This window comes from Hyperoodon ampullatus (assembly GCF_949752795.1).
Source record: "Hyperoodon ampullatus genome assembly, chromosome: 18".
Classification (NCBI taxonomy): Eukaryota; Metazoa; Chordata; class Mammalia; order Artiodactyla; family Ziphiidae; genus Hyperoodon; species Hyperoodon ampullatus.
The window spans coordinates 21,981,806-22,004,993 of NC_136931.1; the positions used below are offsets into that span (position 1 = coordinate 21,981,806).

Genomic DNA, 23,188 nt, shown 5'->3' on the forward strand with positions numbered 1-23,188 from the left:
ATCTACTGTATTGAAGATGGACATTTAGATTATTTTCAGCTTTTTACTATTAAAAGTAGTGTTGCTGTGAACATTTTTGAAAATATATATTTTCTACATGTATTTTGGTAAACACGTGGATATTCTTATAGTACATAAGGGTCAAATTGCTAATGGTAGGGCTTCCCTGGTGGCGCAGTGGTTGAGGGTCCGCCTGCCTATGCAGGGGACATGGGTTCGTGCCCCGGTCCGGGAGGATCCCACGTGCCGCGGAGCAGCTGGGCCCGTGAGCCATGGCCACTGAGCCTGCGCGTCTGGAGCCTGTGCTCCGCAACGGGAGAGGCCACAACAGTGAGAGGCCCGTGTACCGCAAAAAAAAAAAAAAAATTGCTAATGGTAGAACTTTAGGGTAATAAGGTATGAGAAGTTCAGCCAAGCAGTTTTTCAAAGTGATCGTACCATATTACATTCCTGGTTAATCCAAATCTGTGTCAATACTTGCTATTATCTATTCATTTTTCTTCCTCTTTCCTCCTTTTCTTCCTTCCTTGCTTCTTTCTCTCCCTCCCTTCACCTCTCTCCCACTCTCCCTCCCTTCACCTCTCTCCCACTCTCCCTCTCTCTGTTTCTTTCCTATTGTTTTGGGTGTGTTGTGTTATTACACTGTTGTTTTAACTTTGCTTCTTTGATTACTAGTGAATTTGAGTATCTGTTCATATGTTTTGACATTTAAAAATATTCTTTGCTTTTTTCTTATTGATTTGTAGGCATTCTTTATATACTGTAAATAAGTCATTTGTTAGATTAGATATATGCATTTCAAACTACTGAAGAAAAAAATCTTACTGGTTACATGCTACCCAGATTCCTCAAATATTAATGCTTTACTACATACACTTGTCTTCCCTCAGCCTCCACCCACCCATATAGGTGGATAACGAGGTTTTCTTTTGTTTTGGGCCTATATGGTTAGAGAGTCTGGTGTCCTGTTTAAGAAAACATTGTCCTCAAAGCCCTGGATATATCCGGCTTACCTTTATTCTGCATCAGTTAAAGGGAAGAAGTGTACTGACCCTGCTGTTTAGATTCCTGGACATTTAATAGGTGGCAATGTGGATATTAGGTAAATACATGGATAGAGTTATGGGCATATTCATTATTCCCTTCAGGGTTAAACACTCGTCTTTTATTCTATTCTTTGGCTCTAAGCATTCATTTTGTTTTAGTATTTTTTGGTTCTTTTTGTAGTTTAATATTGTTATTTTAGATTTGCTAAAGTGGTAAGTTCCAAGATGCAAGTTAAGTTTAAAGAAAAGTACCATTTAAAATATCAAACAATAGCAAAAGAATTCTCCATGTAACCCAGCTCAGCTTCCCAAGTTTAAGGCGAAAGCCAGCCATGTGTAAAGCAACATTTTGCCTGCCTTTGACTTCTTTGTGTCTGTATCTCCCCTCACATGTTGGGGAGGCATTATGGCCAGATGACTACAGGGCTTAGCTATTTCTACATCCTATGGACCAAGTACCATTATTAGTCTCCTACCCTCAAGTCCTCACAGATGTTTTACTGATCCAGCAAATTTTCTGATAAATGAAGAAAAATCAGTAAGAAAAAGTAAAATTATAGCTGGTTTGACTCACTCAGGAATGAACTTTATGGGAGAACTAGACAGACTTGAATGAGGAAGATGGGGAGCAAGAACATACCTTTTTGGTATAATTGTTTATTAATAAAACACATGGAAATTAAATGAGCTAGACTAAACAGTCTTCTCTTTATAACATATTTCATGAAGAACTGTATTATCTTACATCAGGATAAAGCCTTCCTACAGTATGCCCAAATATTTACTTTCACATTATGTACATTTGAACTCTTTTGACATTTTCTACAAATCTCAGAGCATCCATTTAAACTCAACGGCTCACTTTTGCCTTTTAATTTCTTCACATTGTAATTTAACACTAGAGTTACTTTTCTGATGTATTTGGTATGAATAAATTATATTCTACAAATGTTTCAAACGTTCAATAGGCTCTAACCAGTCATTATTTATCTACGAGTACCCTTTAGAAAAGAACAAAATGATCTTCATTTTTTTTGATTTGTACAATTTAAATCTAAGAAATGTGCAGTTATGTAAGTGCAAGATTAAGGACTTCTCTCATTGCAAATTTCTAATCCTCCTGCTGGGGGATTATAAACTCCCATGCTGTTATAAAGTTTCTGTGCACACAATGGTTTTATAACTGACTGGAAGATTGAAGGTTTTTTTTTTTCCCCAATTTAAATATGTTTGAATCATGGGACTCCATTAGAAAAAATACAGCTTCATTGGAATTAGGAGAAAATATACCCTTTGTTCAACATTTAATATTGTATTTCCAGTTCACGTGTGATTGTTTGTACGGTTTACAGTCTCCCACAACCCAAATAAAAAAGGTTTTATACCCTATAGCTGCAAATTTCAAAAGACAATGTCAAAACGTTCAGTAGAACAGAACTTTCTTATCGCTCTCAGCAGACTCTCAACTCCAGCATGGCATGGGGAGAAAAGGGCTTAATTATAACAGTCTCCTATTACAGTAACCTACTTGGTTAGCACATGTTGCAAAGTTAACAGACATGAAAAATGTGGATCTTGTTTCTTTCTGTTTATTTTTCCAAGACGTTTGGGAGGGGAGTTGCACCAGGGGAGCAGAGTCACTGCCTTTGGGGCAGCCCTTAGTGATCACTAAATTTACATGAAAATGAATGGTAATAAGATTTAAACAGGCTCCATCCTGTGTGTGCATGTATTTAGTGGGCTATTCAGTTATTATCCAGTCTTATTCTAAATCAAGACATATGTGTTTGTGTGGTGGGGGTATGGTGGGGTGGGTATTTTACATCCGAGCTTAAATCTGGTGGTAAAAATAGGAAGAGGGAAGAAGCAGCCTCTTCTCTTTCTTGTTGACTTAATGGAAGAGTGAGAGGTAGGAGGAGAGTCAGTGGAATGCATAATGAGGGCCTGGATATTTGGCCATGGAAACTGCCTTGCTACTTGGGTTTGTCCCAGTACCTACAATGTATTAAAACGAAACAAAACAAAAACAAAAGCAACAGAGAGAGAGAGAAAGGACGGAAGGAAAAAAGAAAGAAAAAATGTTGGTATCTCCCCAGAGTTGTACTTAGCACTCAGGTCAAGGATACCTGGATCTAAATCTAACTGTCACAATGTATCATAATGTGAAGCCTTAGTCAAATTACTTCTGCTCTCTGGGCCTTAGTTCAATCATTTATTAAAAAGTGGGGAGGGCTCTCTGCGGAAGGTCGAAGCAACGCGGAGGACACGGTAGTGACTTGAGAGCGCAGCCACCACCATCACCAACATGAGCCTCCTCAACAAGCCCCAGAGTGAGATGTGACACCAGAGGAGCTGCAGAAGCGGAGGAGGAGGAGTTTAACACAGGGCCACTCTCCGTGCTCACCCAGTCGGTCAAGAACAACACCCAAGTGCTCATCAACTGCCGCAACAAGAAGCTCTGGGGCCGTGTGAAAGCCTTCAATAAGCACTGCAACATGGTGCTGGAGAACGTGAAGGAGATGTGGACCGAAGTCCCCAAGAGTGGCAAGGGCAAGAAGAAGTCCAAGCCAGTCAACAAGGACCGCTATGTTTCAAAAATGTTCCTGCACGGGGACTCGGCCACTGTGGTCCTGTGGAGCCCGCTCATTGCCGGCAAGCAGGGGCCTCCTCCCTGCCACCAGAACTTGCCCCCTCGTTTTGCAAAGACCTGCCCTTTGTGCTGGGGATAATAAAGTCATGTGTTTTTTCTAAAAAAAAAAAAAAAAAAAAGTGGAGAGGAAGGATGATGACTTTTGTCTCTGAGGTTCCTTCCAACCATGTCCCAGGTAATAATATAAGCCTCCAGAAGAATCTGGGCCCCTGATAACAATGGTAATGGCTGAACCAGGATGGTGTCTACTATCCAGACTGGTCCATGTCAAGAACAAGACCCAGAGAAAATGCTGGTATAAAAGGATGTCCCTTGAGCAAGACTCACTGATGAAGGTAATTTTATTTTCAATAGTCTGTAAAGAGTGCTTGTTCCAGAAACCAAAAATTAAAAGATTGGCACCTGAACCTAGGGGAGGGTCAAGATGACTCATGACTGAAGCAGTTTAGACGCAAAGAGTGCTGTTGGTTAAAGGCACCTGTACCCACTCATGATACAGTGTTGTAGATGTGCTAATCTCATCAAGCTGGCTGACATCAGCTGTTGGCAAACTAATCACCTTCATTCCCCAGTTGTGCCTAATTTGGGCTCCACTAAAAGTGAGCTGATGATTGCAGTGCCCAAGGTCAGCGTCTCCACTGTCCGTGTTTAATAGTGTTGGTGAAAGTGTCAAGTCCACAGATAAGAAAAGCTTCCCCTAGACCTTCTGAAAAGCAAGTCCAACATCCAACCACATAATGATCTGAATTATATTTTTAAATTATATTTTATAATTATATATATTTATTTTGGTTTTTTTTGTTTTTTTGTGGGGTTTTTTGCGGTACGCGGGCCTCTCACTGTTGTGGCCTCTCCCGTTGCGGAGAACAGGCTCTGGACGCGCAGGCTCAGCGGCCATGGCTCACAGGCCCAGCCGCTCCCTGGCATGTGGGATCCTCCCGGACCGGGGCACGAACCCGTGTCCCCTGCATCGGCAGGCGGACTCTCAACCACTGCGCCACCAGGGAAGCCCTATATTTATAATTATACTTTAAAATTATATTTTAAAGAAAGTGAAAAAGATGGAAGGAAAGAGGAGGGGAGGAAGGAGTCTGGTGCAATAAAGGGAAAAGCTCTGAACTTGGTTATAGAAGATGTACATCAAATCCCAGCATCACTTCTTTCTACCACATTTCTGTCTCTTCTCCCCTTTCACTTCCCTCACTTGCACACTCATGTTTATTCTCCTATTATTTTATCTGTTACTTGTGCCAGGTCCTGCCACAGGCAAAGTGAGGGCAGGTGGGAAACAAGAGTGATGTGTTCCTGCTTCCATAGGATTTATCTTTTAGCTGTGGAGACAGGAAGTAATGAGGCCGATAGAAATGATCACATGATAACCAAGATGACAGATGATCTGAGAGAGAAGCATGGAGTCTTAAAAAACCAATGATATGAAGGAGAAGTATGGGGTTTTAGAAATCCACATAACAAGAGGACTGCAGGCATACCTCACTTTATTGTACTTCTCAGATATTGCGTTTTTTACAAATTGAAGGTTTGTGGCAACCCTGTGTCAAGCAAGTCTACCAGCACCATTTTTTCAACAGCATTTGCAAACTTTGTGTCTCTGTGTCACATTTTGGTAAGTCTTGCTATATTCTAAACCTCCACCAGCAAAAGCTCAAAATGATGGTTAGCATTTTTTAGCAATGAAGTATTTTTAATTAAGATATGTACATTGTTTTTAGACATAATGCTATTGCATACTTATAATATACAATATAGTGTACAGTGTAAACATAAATTTTATATTCAATGGGAAACCAAAAAAATTCTTGTGACTTGCTTTACTGTGATATCTGCTTTAATTGCAGTCTGGAACTGTACCCACAATATCTCTGAGGTCTGCCTGCAATCTATTTAAGGAGTTCAGGAAGCCTTCTCTGAAGAAGCAACATTGAAAGGGAGAGCCACTCTAAGCAGAAGTTAGTTTCAGGTTTCCAAGCTAGTCAGAATCAAAGACAAAATTTAAACCAGTTGCTTTTTATGTTTCTTTTTCTCATTCACCTATGTGTGTTTATTTGCACAGCCAGCACATATGCAACTGGATATTATTCCTGATATATTTTAAACCCCGTTTTCTTCTTTCAGTGGTGGTAGCTGAGGCTTTTACTTCTATAAAACTCTTAGACGCTCTCTTCTTTCTTAAATTCACAGCCAAGTGGAAGCTAATAATATTCTTACTCTCTCTAACTGGAAATTTTCATGTTTGCAAAGTATCGAAAACCTCACTATTGTCTATTTTGACTGTCTGGTGCTCGGCACTGTACTGAGCATTTAAAATACATAATCTCCTTTAATGTCTGCACAATCAGGTAAGTATTTTACAGATGATAAAACTAAGTTACAGAAAAATGATATAGCTAGTCTACAAACAAGTGATACACTGAACCTGGAATTTGCAACCAGAAAGTTCTGAAGCTGACATCTGCATACTTCATTTCATTCATTACATGCCTCTTCAGTTTAATCAGCTTTTGCTTTTCCTGAAGCCCAAGGAAGGGTAATTGACTTGCCTAATATGGCAGAACTTTGTGAGAATAGTGTCCTATATCATCAGTATCCAGTATGGGGAGGAAAAAATATAAATTAAGACACAAATTCTTTCTCTACCCCATCCAGGTAAACAGATGTAGAGATGATAGATGATTATTTTAGATATATCTATATTTATTGTTTGGATAGATCTATACATAGATTTATGATGTCTTTTATGAATATATATTTTTAATTTTATTATAGCCCAGTTAATTTTTTTCCATTATGGTTAGAGCTTTGGTTTCAGGATTAGAATCCAGGCTCCAGTGCTTTCTAGCTGTGTGACTTTTTTGGCAAAGAATCTTAATGTCTCTACACTGTATTTCCCACCTAAAAACAAAGTTAATTGCATGATGTGTTTATCATGTAGGCTGGTAGTTGATGGAATGTACATCTAGTGGTATCCTCAGTGGTCAGCAGAGAGTAAACATCAATAAATGAGAAATTAAGTCATGGTGAACACACAAGGCAGGCTTAAAAGCAAAGAGAGCATGCGAGGGCAGTCTGAGTAGATGTGGCTGGAGGGAGGTGGAGGAGAGAAGGCATAACACCTTTACTTCTTTTTTATTTTAACCAGCCTTTCTATACATTTTCATAAGGATTCTTAAGCTGGAGGCACTGTATGAGCTCTAACAATGTGAGATTCTCCAAATTATGAACAAATTTCCTTCAAGTTAAGTAAGCTGAAGATGATTGATCATCTCTGAAATCTGTTCCTTCTCTGACTCTCAAAACCAATTTATCTGCACTGCTCTTTCAAAATGCATCTCTTCCAATCTTTGTGACTAAGGTCTACTCTCCCATAATAGAATATGAGTCCCTTTAAGACAGGGTCAGTGTAATCATTTTCCCCCCTCACTGCCCTTAGCTCCAGGATTATGCTTTTCTATGGTGGAGGGAATAATAAATGTTAACTGCACATAGAGCAATTTCTTTTCCCTCCTTTGCCTTTGGCTTAGAGTCACCATCACAAACACTTTTTTTTTTTTCTGCTTCTCAGCTTTCTTTACCTCCAGGTCATCATGACTTTGTTTACAGATTATATATCCAGGTTTCCAGGCATTTGACTGGCTATGATGTGAGATTCATAATAACCTTCCTTTTGGTTTAGACTTTGTGACAAATCTAGCTGTATGGCCTTTGGCGAGCCACGACCCCTCTCTGGACCACAGCTTTCTCATCTGCAAAATGAGGTAGCAGGCTCACTGATTTCTAAGACCCTTAAGTGTCTAAATTCCATGCCTTTGGCAGCCACCCTCATTCCTGAAGTAATGAAGCTCATGAGGTTTGTCACGAGGCATGAGGATGCAGAGCATCTTCCTAAATCTGTCCTTGTGTCTCGATCTTGCCTGGCTCTTGGCCATAGTCCTCTTTCCACTATGACAACATAGCATCAGCTGAGTGCTGTTATGTGTCAAATTACCTATTCTCTTTCCTTCCAAAAAATGAAACTATACTCTCAGATACATTTTAAGGCATGAAACGCACATGTTACACTTAGCTTTCTAGGGAAAACAAAGGTTTGAAAAGAGAGAAAAAAAAAGTTTTTCAGTCTATATTCATTCCATTCTTAACTTCATATGACATTAACTTCAATACAGAAAACGAAAGTTTAGGTAGGAGAAAAATAATCTCTGATCCTTGGGACTTTGGTTATAGTTGGTTCCAGCTCCATCACTGATTTAATGTGATATTTTAAATAATTTGTTGAATATTCCTTTGCCACATCTACCTTTGTGTAAACTGGAGATAAGGATTCTTTGCTTTGTTCCTGAGAACACTGTTACATAGAAGCACTAAATGGGATGGACCTGACTTGTCACTTATTAGGTGTAGTGGTAAATCCCTTAACTTTTCTGAACATCCTTAAGATGATGATTCCTACCTCATGGGGTTTTTGTGAGAATTAAAGGACTGTAGCTTAGTTTCTGGCACTTAGTGGGTATTCAACAGATGGTAGTAGTAGTTAATTCCTTGAGATGACACCCAGCCTAGTGGTCTATAGTTTTATTAAGTCCTAGATGCAGAGCAAGATGACTATGGCCACAGGACTTATGTTGAAGGACACATGGTGTGGCCCAGGAGTTCCTTATTCTGAGGTCTTGAAGAAGACACACAATAAACACAGAAACACCTTTGGCTGGGCCTGAACTGCTTTGTGACCTTTTGAAAACCATTTCCTATTTCTCGGCCTCTCTTTTTCTTGTCTGTCATTCAAGCAGTGTCAGTTAGGTATTGTCAATATTTCTTCAGGCTTACCAATGTTAGGGGTGAGAGACTGAGCTTTTCTCTTCCCAGGAATAGTTGGTAGGGATTTGATGGTTTCAAAATTCATATAAATTGTAGCTGTGCCCTGGAGGTACAATGGAGGAACTTCGGGTGTGTTAAATCCATTGTACAGTGGGGAAGCCTTAAAGGATGCCAGCAGCAATGCCATGTTTGTAATTTTAGTAGCTCGTGCATTTCTTGATCAGTACATTCACCAAGACTCAGAAATATTTATGCCATTCTTTGTTCTACTCAAAGACCAAAAGACTTAGCTTCTCAAAACTACGTGTGATTTTTCTTTTTTTTGCACTGAGGCTTGATAAACAACAGTGCATGCTAATAATAATCATTATGAGGACTTTTTTATGATAAAAGTATATCTATGCCAAATTCTCTAGGCACCTAAGAACGCCAAACTGAATATATTACCTAATAAAAAGGCAGCCCAGCTCTATAAATCTCAAGCATAGTGAAGAAAAATTCTCCATAACCACCATCAACTGTATAATAAATAAAGCAACTATTCACCTATGTAAACCAAAGGAATGAAGGAGCTTTAAAAAGCACAAGCATTTTGTATCTGAGGATTTTAAAGCAGAACTAGAAAGGTATTATATGCAGAAATGGTCTGCTAGGTACTTAAAAGTTAAACCGACCCTCTTTTTAGGTAGTGGGTAAGCCAGCTAGCCGTTGACAATTTTATAGCAGCTGAAATAGAATAGGATGTGTGTGCTACAGTAATGCACACTTCCAAAGTTTCAGTGACTTAACCCATCAAATGTAATTTCATACTCGTGTTAAGTCCTATGAGGATTTGAGGTTTGTAACTCTAATCCACATCAACTCAAAGACCCAGGCTGGATCTTGGCTGCTTCCCTCTAGTGACCTCAAAATCTTGGTGCTCTTTACGTCCAGCCGTGCAAATGAGGGAAAGAGATAAGGAAGCATAAAAGACTCACATCCTTTCCTATTTACCTTGGACTAAGAATAACACTTGCCAATTCTGCTCATAGCCCATTGCCCAGAACAAGCCACATGGCCCTAACTTTACATGAGAGAGACTGAAATAGGAAGGCTGCATTGTGAACAATATTATTTTGCTATATAGCAGATTTCTTTTATCCACAAGGGTGAATCTTCCCTACGTCTCTTACCTTGATGCATGACCTTGAAAAGAACTTGCATCCCCTCTTGGACTACAGTATACTCAAAAGTGAACACATAAAAATTTTTTTTCAAGTGGGAGGATTGTGTCAAAGATCAAGTGGAATGATGACCAAGAAAGTGTTGAGCCTGCCATAAAGAAGCATCCAAAGATGAGTTATTATATGCCATGAAGATTATGGGTCCTGTTGCTATTGTATCTTTATTCAAATTCTGATACAGACACTTATTTAAACTACTTTTTGTCAAGTTACTCAATTTTTTTGTTTCTGATTTCCCATTATTTAAATTGAATGATATTTGCCCTAAAACTATCAGAGGTGAGTTATGAGTCTTTTTAGATGATAGGTGTGGAAGCGTGGTCAAAATGTTATATACTTAATAAGGGTAACTGCCGGAAACCAGCTCCAGCGAGTCCAGTGATACCCAAGGGATGGATAGCGTCGGCGAAGGAAATAATTCTATTACACTTCTTAAAGTATCAGCATTGCATGTTTCTCTTTCTCAAGTCTTTATTCTTCATTCTTCCTCTATTGTTTACAATCACAGGTTTATATATTGTAGTTGATTACATTACCAGGTACGTGGCCAAACAACCTTAGCACAATCAAACCTCAAAATGTTCTATAAAGATTTTTTAAAAACAATATCCCCTAGTTTCTACATGTCCTATTAAAGTATTTCCCCAATTTCCCATTAATCACAGGTTGTTTCTTAGTAACCAAGCCAAGCAGTTATATGATTATTTCAATTGTAAAAGTTGGAGCTACTTGTTCCTATTTCTCTTCTTGCATGGGCAACCTTTTACAATGGTTCCATGAAAATATTTACAATGTACCTGCATGTTCTTTCTCGTTGTTTCCTTCAACTGAGACAGTGTTTTCTCCCTATCTTGGCAACCAATTCTGCTCTAGTCATTTGCTTTTCTATAATTAATCTTCCTTTATAATAGAACCATAAATTTCCTATGTCATCAGGAACTCCGGCCCATGGCCATAACTCCATACTAGAGGGTGTTTTTCATAAAAACATCCCCTTAGTTCCAGGCTCTTAATTCTTTACCCATTTCCCCGGGGCTTTAGTGGGTACTTCCCATTCTATGGTAGTTTCAGAAGGGGCAGTCCTAGAGGAATTTTTCTTTCATGTGGAGCAACATCCCCCCAAAATTGCCCCTGTATGTAAATTTATTATCATAAAACATAACAACGGAGCTGTAGTCCACCTTCCTGGCACGGCGCTGCCTTGCAGTTTCGCCTTCCGTTGCACATGACTTTGTCATGGTGCAATGGCTCCAGGATGGCTTCCGACAGGTAACATACTGATAGATCGATTGAGTTGGTGCTAGATCTTAGGTCCCTGTAGACCCTCTTGAAGTCAGATAGAATGCTTTCAGTAGCAAGTAACAGATGACCTGACCTAAAATAGGATTGAACAATAAGGACACTCATTATCCTCCATAATGGCAAGTCCAGGAAGAGGTAAATATGGCAGATCTTTAGTGACTCAAGTTTGTGTCATGTCTCCACGTTAATATTCTTCATGCTACCTTCATCCTCAGTGGATTAACAAGGAGACTGTGGCAGCTCCAGGTGTCATACCCAGACAAAACAGTTAAAAGCAAGAAGGATCATTATTCATTTGTTCTCTTTCTTCAGCCTGAAGAAACATTTACATAAATTTGACCTTTCCCTCCATTCCTTCCTAGCAGAAATTTCCCTGCCTATCCCTAAATTAATAGTTGGCAAATGAAATAGAATTGCCATAATCGGATTGATCATGTTGCATCAAATTTAGGATGTTAACGAATCAAACAGAATATCTAGGCTTACTTTGTGTTCAATTCCTAGAGCAGTATTTCCTTCTTGAAGAAAGGTTTCCTTTTTCTGATAGCAACTGCATTGTGTTCTCTTGGAATCTAACAAAGAATCTTAGCTCTGCTATAGTTGTCAAGGGATCCTACTTGACACCAAGGTGAAAATCTCAGATAGACCAAGATTGGGCTGGCCACCTGGACTTGTGAAAGAAAAAGGGCATTGTAGGCAGTCAGATTTAGATTAAAATCCTGACTCAACCACTAGTGACTTGAATTTTGAAAGATGCTCACATCTCTTATGCTTCATTTCCTCTCTATAAAACCGGATATTAGCAGCTACCTCACAAGTCTTTTTAGACAACTGAATTAAATAATGCAGCATTTCTGGCACATAGTGGGCACTCAATAAATGTTATTAGTGGTATAAGTATTAATATTAGTGTCAGAATAATGAAGAATTAGAAGAAGAAAAACTATTCTTGGTATCTTTTCCCACATCCCTTTTCTTCTGGTCATGTCGGGCATATATTACCCTATTTCCTTTCCAATAAGCCCTCTGTCAAAATGAAAATACAGCTTAAAAAATATTTGTCCTCAGTCTTCAAAAACAGGGGCATGGTTAAGTAAATTGGGGAAAGACTTCATGATGGAAAGTTAATCAACCATTAAAAATGATGTCTGTATAGCATTTTAATAACATGGAGAATGACTTACATTACAATATTAAAAATATGTTCCAAAGTATATACATAGTATGATATCAACTATGTAAAAGAGAAATATTCAGAGGAAAAAAGCTTGGAGGGAAAAGCAACAAATTTAACAAACTTTGGCTCTCATCAGAGAGATTCTGTGCAATATGTTTTTTGTTGTTGTTCTTTAATTCCATATTATCCAGATTTTCTTTTTGAGCATGTATTAATTATGTATTTAAATGAAACTACATTGAATATAGAGTTATCAATATAGACATATAGATAAATATGGGTTTATAGATGTTATTATTTATTGTAGATATTATCATTTACTGAGCTCATAGCTGACCTTGTGTTATACTCATTATATAGGCATTACCTCATAAATTTCCTGCTAGAACGCCAGGGAGTAGGTGCAATTATTTCCATCATTATTTCCATATGATGAAATTGGATCTTAGAGGGGGAAGTAAGTTACCAAGATTACTGATGCCTATTAGAAAGCTAGGATTGGAACCCTAGATGTTAGCCGCCCCCCAACACCCATGATTTGAACCACTCCAAATACCTCTCCTTCTACAAAGCAGAGATTTATAGATGAATTATTTGTTGCGAATATTATAGTGGTAACTTAAGTACAGAACCAGGTGATCCTTAAAGGTCTCATCCAATGGAGAGATTCTTTAATTCCATGAAAGAGTAAAGTGGGATGCATGTCTTGGGCTTGTGAGTGCCCAGCAGAAAATTGATGTGCAAGTAGGTAAGGAATGCCCAGTTTGGGTAAACTGAAATGGAGTAGAGCAGGATGAAAGACATGAGAAACAGAAAGTGGCATTTTGGTCTTTCTGATTACATTGCTGCGTTGCCATGGTAGGTGTTGGCTATTTCTGATGGAGATTGTTATATACTTAACTTCCCAGTCCATAGCTTTCTATTCACACAAGCAAGAGACATGAATATACTTGCATGTCAACCTATGGAACAAGAGTGGAAGCTGCTCTTTCTGGGAATGGGTGACACATGTAATTTGTTTAAAAGTCAAATCATTAAAGATATAAATTAAGCTAAGGCAGCAATATGAGACATGCAACTCACCAGCACTAGGTATATCAAGACAAATTTGTGCTGGCATTTCTAGTACCTTGGTGACTCTAGTGAGGGGTTTGTAATGAGCTAAGTAGAAGGAAGTTGCCTGAGTTAAATTATAGAGTCAAATCCCATCTTCCACATTTTCTGTGACTTTTTTTGATGTGCACCAATATGATGATTTGGTGTGCAAATTATTCCTCTGAATTCAGTTTGACCTGAACTGTATGTGTTGAAAAGAGAGTACTCCTACAACAAAACCCCATGCCATTTCTGCTACTACCTATGGGTTCTTGTCCACAAGACATTGAAGAAATACAAGTGTAAAGACTATGTTTGCTTATAGTGGATATACTTAGATGACATAAAATGGACAGAACTCCATGACTGCAATGGATCCTGTGCAACACATTGTTTTTAAATGTCAATCTCAAACTATAGATGCTACCTGAAATGAAATGGGATGTGGAAGTAAAGTTGCATATGACACTGACACACTGACATCTACCAGATCATGATGTGATGGCAGCAGAACGTTGAGGACACTGGGACTTGAGCAGTAGGGAAGTCCTTAGAGGGAAGCATATGGTTAATATTATATAGAATATTGATGTTTCTACCTGCTCAGCTGTCAACCCTCTTCCTTTTAGTAAGATCTCTCAGGTTCTGGAGACATCATCTTTAGTCTTTCTGGGTATAGTGAAGCTGACTCTGTTTTTAGTGCCAGGAGTTGAGTATGTAACCGGGTTTGGTCAACCAGAGTCTCACATCTCTCAGCCTTAAAGCTTGATTCAGAGATAGTGAGATGGCCTGGACCAAACCAATCTGAGTCAATACTGCCTGACAACCTTTCTTTTTTTTTTAATTTTAAGAGAAGATAAAATTTTCTGTTGAACTTAAAGATCAGTCTTCAGCTGCTGGGGGGCAGAGAGGTAGACAATACATAAAGATAATCTTTCTTATGATGAAAATAACATAGAAGCAAAAAAGAGAAAGTATAATAATGAAGAAAAACCTATTCAAAATACATGGAGTGAGCCCCTGGATCCAGCCAAGTCTGAAATCATACTTATATTTGGATTACTTAATTATGTCAGTTGATTAAGTCACTTTTTTCTTTATTCCAGTTTGAGCTGGGTTCCTTTCATGCAAATATAAGAAGCTACATTAGTACCAAGTTTTATATATATAAAAATTGTCACATTTGAAGTTTCATGAAAAATTTTCATAGATGTTTTCATCCTGGAGATATATATATATATATATATATATATATATATATATATATATATATATATATATGAGTTTTATTATAGTTGAAAAATTAAACTGGTAAATGGCAAAAATAGTACTGTAACTACATCAAGAACAAATAAAAAACCCTTCACTTTGTTCCACTGTCAAGTGAAATGTTTTAGAATTAATAAAAGGAGCTAGTATCTCTTGTAACAGGTTTTAGAAATGCCAAGATTTGTCCCTTGTAGGTGGGTATTCAACCCAACGAGTGAATGACAGCTGTAACTGTATTCAGCCATCAGTGTTTGTGGAGTCCATAAAAGAGAAAGTGGTCACAGACAAACACAGCTTGTGTTATGAACCACTGCATTTAAAAAGAAAAGACAATGATGTGTTCAAGCTTATCAAAGACTTCTGTTAGAAGCATAAAAACACACAGCCACATGTGGATTGATCTACACCGATGATGCCCCTGCTAAGCTTGGGTAAATTCCAGAATGGTTCCCTAAGAAAAGAGTACCTCACAGCTTCATTACAGATTGTATGATGCACAATCATGAAAAGGCTGTGAAACCCATTCATCATAATCAAAGGATGCTTTGCTTACTGCAGCGAACATAGTCAACTTCAAGGGAGGATGTTTTCTCAATTATCATTGATTCTATTTCTTTTTGTTAATAAATTGATAAAGAGCACTGGCTTTCTTTTCCTTGAAGAAGTGAGGTGACTTTTTTGGTAGCTAGATAATTACTTGTATTTTTTTCAAATGTGCAAAATAAAAATGTTTCTTTACAACTGAAACAATAGTTTAGTTGACTTAGAAATAATTGTATGTAGCAGATACACTCAAATACTTAAATGTACTAAATACACATTAGTCAAAACCAAGTTAAACACAATAATGGCTAGAGTGAAGTTACATCCTTTTATTAGGAAATGCTGTGTGGTTCAAAGGACTTGGATAGCATAATTACTTCACTATCATTTTTTTTTTTTAAAGAAAGAGTTGTTATGGAAAAAGAAGGAATGACCCCCATGTGTGAAGTGACAATGCATTTGCCACACTGGAAGTCTCCTTTCCATAGATATTTTCACTCTGGAGACATTAGTGTGGGAAAAAATAAGTGCTGGACCCCTTCTCCCAGTATTGATATGATGGAAGTAAGTGTAAGTTTTACACTGTTGTGTCCCAAGTGTTAACATCTGGAACAGTGCCTGGCATGTAGTAGGAGCTCAAAAATATTTTGCAAAAAAAAAAAAAAAAAAAGGATAAAGGAAGAGCCAGTTGTTGCAAATGAAGGGAATTATATTGAAGTCTGAGACTGTATGATGTGCTCAAGTGTCATCTTTTCCCACAACTTGCAAATACAGTGCTGCAGACCTGGGCACCAGACAGTGTTATCATCACTTTGCACATCCAAGCAAAGACCTAGAACCACTAAAATGTGAGTGATGACATGCACATGTCTATTTCAGCAAGGTTCCTCATTTTTTCCAAAGTCATAGACAAAAGTTCTAACAGAGGAGTGACTGACCTAGCAAAAATAAAAATAATAATAATAATAAAAGAATAAACAAGAAGTAGTAAGTTTGACACTGTTTTATATACTCTTAGGATTCTTTTGAAAATAAAAGTAAAATATAATGATCAGCCTTTCATTGCTTGCTCATGATATATCTAAAATTTTAATAACTAACCTCTCATGGTTTTTAATAAGAAGCATGAGGATAGATTTTCAGAACAAAAGGCAGCGGTCTGGGGAAGGCTGCAGTGAAATTAAGTATCACTGTTGTAGTACTAAGCCAGCATAGTGGTCTAAACTGCACAGAAGGTGTCAGAAAGAGAAAGACTCCCAAGTTACACCATGCAATCCTTTCATATAGCCTCTGACCTTGCAGAGTTTATCTGAAGGTAGCAGGAGACTCTACATTTAGCCTCTGCTCTGTTCATTGCTCTTGTCTTCTTGCTGTGCCAAAACCTCAGTTAACCCTGCAACATAATTCTCAGGACTCCAGTGGGGCAAGTCACTGAGTTTCTATTCTGCTTGCCTGGTGCCAAGGAAGCCAGGCAGCAGCCATGAACAGTGCATTTACATTTGAGAGTGAAGCTCTCAAAGAGAGCAGGAGATGGAGAGCATCAAGTCAGGATGGAAAAGCATGCAATTTCAGAAAAAAAAAAAAAAAAAAAAAGATTCCAAGTATTTGTTAACTCCAACCTAATAGTCCCATCTTAGCCCTAGAGACAGAGGAATATTAACTTCAGCCAACTACAGCTGAGGAGAAATCTTATGTGCATCCAAGCTATTGCTCCATTCTTTTTTTTTTTTTTTTTGTAACATCTTTATTGGAGTATAATTGCTTTACAATGATGTGTTAGTTTCTGCTTTATAACAAAGTGAATCAGCTATACATATACATATATCCCCATATCTCTTCCCTCTTGCGTCTCCCTCCTACCCTCCGTATCCCACCCCCCTAGGTGGACACAAAGCACCGAGCTGATCTCCCTGTGCTATGCGGCTGCTTCCCACTAGCTATCTATTTACATTTGGTAGTATTTACAAGTCCATGCTACTCTCTCACTTCGTCCCAGCTTACCCTTCCCCCTCCCTGTGTCCTCAAGTCCATTCTCTATGTCTGCATCTTTATTCCTGTCCTGCCCCTAGGTTCTTCAGAACTTTTTTTTTTTCTCCATTCTTCTCATGGGCAATACAAAACCTACAACCCCAATGGACAAGATATGGCCTTAGTTTGCTCATAAAAATATCATGCTAGTGTACAGACAAGGGCGCATCAGCTCCTCTTAGTCTCAGCTCCTTCCACAATGAAACTCCAGGAGATGCTTCTTTGGCCTCATTGCATTAGGGTTTAATTTAATTCTCTTTCTCAAGACTGCACTGCAAAAAACACATGTCTTTCTGTTGTGCTATTCATTTCACATGGCATTTCTCTTTTCACCTGCCAAATCTCTCATTTTTAATAATTCCCTAAAAGCATAATGGATGGCCAGCTCATGGTTGGTCAGACAATAGCTTTGTGAATGGTGCTACGAGAAAAATGATGTTTGAAGTGGGGAGACAATGTTTCTCCTCTGCAGTGGCCACCCCACACTTGGAATGTTAATTTTCATTCTGGGTACTACACTAAATGAACTTTGACAAGTGAATGGTGTTGAGAGGGAATTGGCAGGAAGGAGAAAGGGGCTAAACATATACAATTTATGGAAAAATTGAGGAACTGGAGCCCAGAGAAGGAAAGGAATAAGAGAACATAAGGATAGGATTTAGGTACCTGAGGAAGCATTCTCTGAAACTAGAAGCTTTTAACTTTTTAGTAATTCCAAAAATTTGAATACATATTTAGTTCAATAAATTAAGATTACTTTGTAAAGATCAGATTCATCCTCAAATTTAAAAACATGCTTTAGGGAGGAGTCAAGATGGTGGTGTGGGAAGACGCAGAGTTAGTATCTCCCCACAACTAGGGTGCTTGCCATCCACTGGTGGGGATCTCTGACCCCCAAGGAGATGGGAGGAACCCCAGAGTGAACTGCCCCATGTGGCTTGCGGGATCTTGATTCGCAAGCCCGGGGTCAGGCAGAAGCTCCTGCAGTGGGAGCTCCGAGTCCGAACCACTGGACTAACAGAGAACCTCAGACCCCAAGGAATATTCACCGGAGTGAGGTCTCACAGAGTTCCTCATTTCAGCACCAAGACCCAGCTCTACCCAATAGCATACAAACTTCAGTGTTGGAAGCCTCAGGCCAAACAACCAGTAAAACAGGAACACAATCCCAATCATTAAAAAAAAAAAAAAAAAAAAGAGACGGCAAAAAAATATGTCACAGATGAAGGAGCAAGGTAAAAAGCCTACAAGAGCAAATAAATGAAGAGGAAATAGGCAATTTACCTGAAAAAAGAATTCAGAGTAATGATACTAAAGATGATCCACAATCTCGGAAATAGAATGGAAGCACGGGTTGAGAAAATACAAGAAATGTTTAACAAAGATCTAGAAGAACTAAAGAACAAACAAACAGAGATGAATAACACAATAACTGAAATGAAAAATACACTAGAAGGAATCAATAACAGAATAACGGATGCAGAAGAATGAATAAGTGAGCTGGAAGACAAAATGGTTGAAATAAGTGCCGAGGAGCAGAATAAAGAAAAAAGAATGAAAGAATTGAAGACAATCTCAGAGACTTCTGGGACAACACTAAACACACCAACATTCGAATTATAGGGGTACCAGAATAAAAAGAGAAAAAGTAAGGGTCTGAGAAAATATTTGAAGAGATTATAGTGGAAAACTTCCCTAATATGGGAAAGGAAATAGTCACCTAAGTCCAGGAAGCACAGAGAGTCCATACAGGATAAACCCTAGGAAAAACACACCAAGACACATATTAATCAAACTAACAAAAATTAAATACAAAGAAAAAATATTAAAAGCAGAAAGGGAAGAAAAAAATAAACATACAAAGGAACCCCCCCTAAGGTTATCAGCTGATTTTTCAGTGGAAACTCTGCAGGCCAGAAGGGAGTGGCAGGATATGCTTAAAGTGATGAAAGAGAAAAACCTACAACCAGGATTACTCTACCCAGCAAGTATCTCATTCAGATTCGATGGAGAAGTGAAAAGCTTTTCAGACAAACAAAAGCTAAGAGAATTCAGCACCACCAAACCAGCTTTACAACAAATGCTGAAGAAATTTCTCTAAGCAGGAAAGAGAAGAAAAAGACCCACAAAAATAGCCCAAAACAATTAAGAAAATGGTAATAGGAACATACATATAGATAATAACCTTGAATGTAAATGGATTAAATGCCCCAACAAAAAGACACAGACTGGCTGGATGGATACAAAAACAAGACCCATATATATGTTGTCTACAAGAAACCCACTTCAGACCTAGAGACACATACAGACTGAAAGTGAAGGATGGAAAAAGATATTCCATGTAAATGGAAATCAAAAGAAAGCTGGAGTAGCAATACTCATATCAGATAAAATAGACTTTAAAATAAAGACTGTTACAAGAGATAAGGAGGGACATTACATAATGATCAAAGGATCAATCCAAGAAGAAGATATAACAATTATAAGTGTTTATGCACCCATCATGGAGCACCTCAATACATAAGGCAAATGCTAACAACCATAAAAGGAGAAATTGACAGTAACACAATAATAGTAGGGGACTTTAACACCCCACTTACACCAATGGACAGATCATCCAAACAGAAAATAAATAAGGAAACACAAGCTTTAAAAGACACAGTAGACCAGATAGATCTAATTGATATTTATAGAACATTGCACCCAGAAGTGGCAGAATACACTTTCTTCTCAAGTGCACATGAAACATCCTCCAGGATAGATCACATCTTGAGTCACAAATGAAGCCTCAGAAAATTTAAGAAAATTGAAATCATATCAAGCATCGTTTCTAACCACAACGCTATGAGGTTGCAAATCAGTTACAGGAAAAAAACTGTAAAAACCACAGATACATGGAGGCTAAACAGTGTGCTACTAAATAACCAAGAGATCATGGAAAAACTCAAAGAAGAAATAAAAAAATATATAGAAACAAATGACAGCAAAAACATGATGAGCCAAAACCTACGGGATGCAGCAAAAGCAGTCCTAAGAGGGAAGTTTATAGAATCCAACAGCACATTAAAAGGATCATACATCATGATTAAGTGGGATGTATCCCAGGGATGCAAGGATTCTTCAATATATGCAAATCAATCAATGTGATACACCACATTAACAAATTAAGGAATAAAAACCATATGATCATCTCAATAGATGCAGAAAAAGCTTTTGACAAAATTCAACACCTATTTATGATAAACACTCTCCAGAAAATGGGCATAGAGGGAACCTACCTCAACATAATAAAGGCCATATATGACAAACTCACAGCGAGCATCATACTCAATGGTGAAAAACTGAAAGCATTTCCACTAGGATCAGGAACAAGACAAGGATGTCCACTCTTGCAACTCTTATTCAACACAGTTTTGGAAGTTCTAACCACGGCAATCAGAGAACAAAAAGAAATAAAAGGAATACAAATTGGAAAAGAAGAAGTAAAACTGTCACTATTTGCCGATGACATGATACTATACATAGAAAATCCTAAAGATGCCACCAGAAAACTACTAGAACTCATCAATGAATTTGGTAAGGTTGCACAATACAAAATTAATGCACAGAAATCTCTGGCATTCCTATACACCAACAACAAAAAATCAGAAAGAGAAATTAAGGAAACGCTCCCATTTACCACTGCAACACAAAGAATAAAATACCTGGGAATAAACCTGCCTAAGGAGGCAAAAGATTTGTACCCATAAAACTATAAAACACTGATGAAAGAAATCAAAGATGACATTAACAGATGGAGAAATATACCATGTGCTTGGATTGGAAGAATCAGTATTGTGAAAATGACTGTGCTGCCCAAAGCAATCTACAGATTCAATGCAATCCCTATCAAACTACCAATGGCATTCTTCACAGAATTAGAACAAAAAAATCTTACAATATGTATGGAAACACAAAAGACCCCGAATAGCCAAAGCAATCTTGAGGAAAAAAAAAAAAAAGGAGTTGGAGGAATCGGGTTCCCTGATTCAAATTATACCACAAAGCTACAGTAATCAAGACAGTATGATACTGGCACAAAAACAGAAATATAGATAAGTGGTACAGGATAGAAAGCCCAGAGATAAACCCACTCACATATAGGCACCTAATTTACGACAAAGGAGGCAAACACATACAATGGAGAAAAGACAGCCTCTTCAATAAGTGGTGCTGGGAAAACTGGACAGCTACATGTAAAAGAATGAAATCAGAACACTACCTAACATCATACACAAATATAAAATCCAAATGGATTAAAGACTTAAATGTAAGACCAGACACTATAAAACTTTTAGAGGAAAACATAGGAAAAATTCTCTTTGACATAAACCACAGCAAGATCTTTTTTGACCCACCTCCTACAGTAACAGAAATAAAAACAAAAATAAACAAATGGGACCTAATTAAACTTAAAAGCTTTTGCACAGCAAAGAAACCATAAACAGGACAAAAAGACAACCCTCAGAATGGGAGAAAATATTTACAAATGAAACAAGAGACAAAGGATTAATCTCCAAAATATATAAACAGCTTATGGAGCTCAATATCCAAAAAACAAACAATGCAGTTAAAAAATGGGTGGAAGATCTAAATAGATATTTCACCAAGGAAGACATACAGATGGCCAAGAGGCACATGAAAAGATGCTCAACATCACTAATTATTAGAGAAATGCAAATCAGAACTACAATGAGGTATCACCTCACGCTGGTCAGAATGGCCATTATCAAAAAAATCTAGAAACAATAAATGCTGGAGAGGGTGTGGTGAAAAGGGAACCCTCCTACACTGTTGGTGAGAATGTAAATTGATACAACCACTATGGAAAACAGTATGAGGTTCCCTAAAAAACTAAAACTAAAACTACCATATGACCCAGCAATCCCACTACTGGGCATATACCCTGAGAAAACCATAATTCAAAAAGAGACATGCACCACAATATTCACTGAAGTACTACTTACAATAGCCAGGACATGGAACCAACCTAAATGTCCATTGACAGATGAATGGATAAAAAAGATGTGGCATATATATACAATGGAGTATCACTCAGCCATAAAAAGAAACGAAATTGAGTTATTTGTAGTGAGGTGGATGGACCTAGAGTCTGTCATACAGAGTGAAGTAAGTCAGAAAGAGAAAGACAAATACCGTATGCTAACACATATATATGGAATCTAAAGAAAAAAAATGGTACTGATGAACCTAGTTGCAGGGCAGGAATAAAGAGGTAGACATAGAGAATAGACTTGATGACATGGGGTGGGAGGGTGAAGCTGGGGCAAAGTGAGAGTAGCATCGACATATATACACTACCGAATGTAAAATTGTTGGCTGGTGGGAAGTAGCAGCATAACACAGGGAGATAGGCTGGGTGCTTTGCGATGACCTAGAGGGGTGAGATAGGGATGATGGGAGGGAGGCTCAAGAGAGAGGGGATATGGGGACATTTGTATGCATGTGGCTGATTCACTTTGTTGTGCAACAGAAAGTAACATGGTATTGGGAAGCAATTATACTCCAATAAAGATGTATTAAAAAAAAAGTATCAATAGAAACCAAAAAAAAAAAAAAAGCTTTATAGGACATAGTGGGTAAACAGAGGGTCCAAGGAGGTCTTGGAAAATTATCTGAATAGGATGTTGTAAAAAAGGAACTCAGTGAATTAAGGGCCCTGGGCCAAGTGCAACCTGCTCTATTTTTATTGGGAGTCAGCTCATCCATTTAGTTACGGATTTTTTTTTTTTTTTTTTTTTTTTTTGCGGTACACGGTCCTCTCACCGTTGTGGTCTCTCCCGCTGCAGAGCACAGGCTCTGGATGCGCAGGCTCAGAGGCCATGGCTCACGGGCCCAGCCACTCCGCGGCATGTGGGATCCTCCTGGACCGGGGCACGAACCCATAGTCCCCTGCATCGGCAGGCGAACTCTCAACCACTGCACCACCAGGGAAGCCCTAGTTACCGATTTTTTATGCCTGCTT

At 38.2% G+C, this 23,188-nt stretch overlaps 1 protein-coding gene across 1 annotated transcript; it reads left to right on the forward strand.

Annotated features, from left to right (window-relative positions):
- Positions 1–3,351: 3,351 nt before the first annotated feature.
- LOC307066806 (small nuclear ribonucleoprotein Sm D2-like) lies at positions 3,352–3,775 on the forward strand (the record flags this gene model as incomplete). Its single annotated transcript, XM_079724047.1, is given in 3 exon segments — positions 3,352–3,384; positions 3,387–3,405; positions 3,408–3,775. Coding segments are annotated over 3 exon segments (420 nt in total).
- Between the last annotated feature and the right edge of the window lie 19,413 nt (positions 3,776–23,188).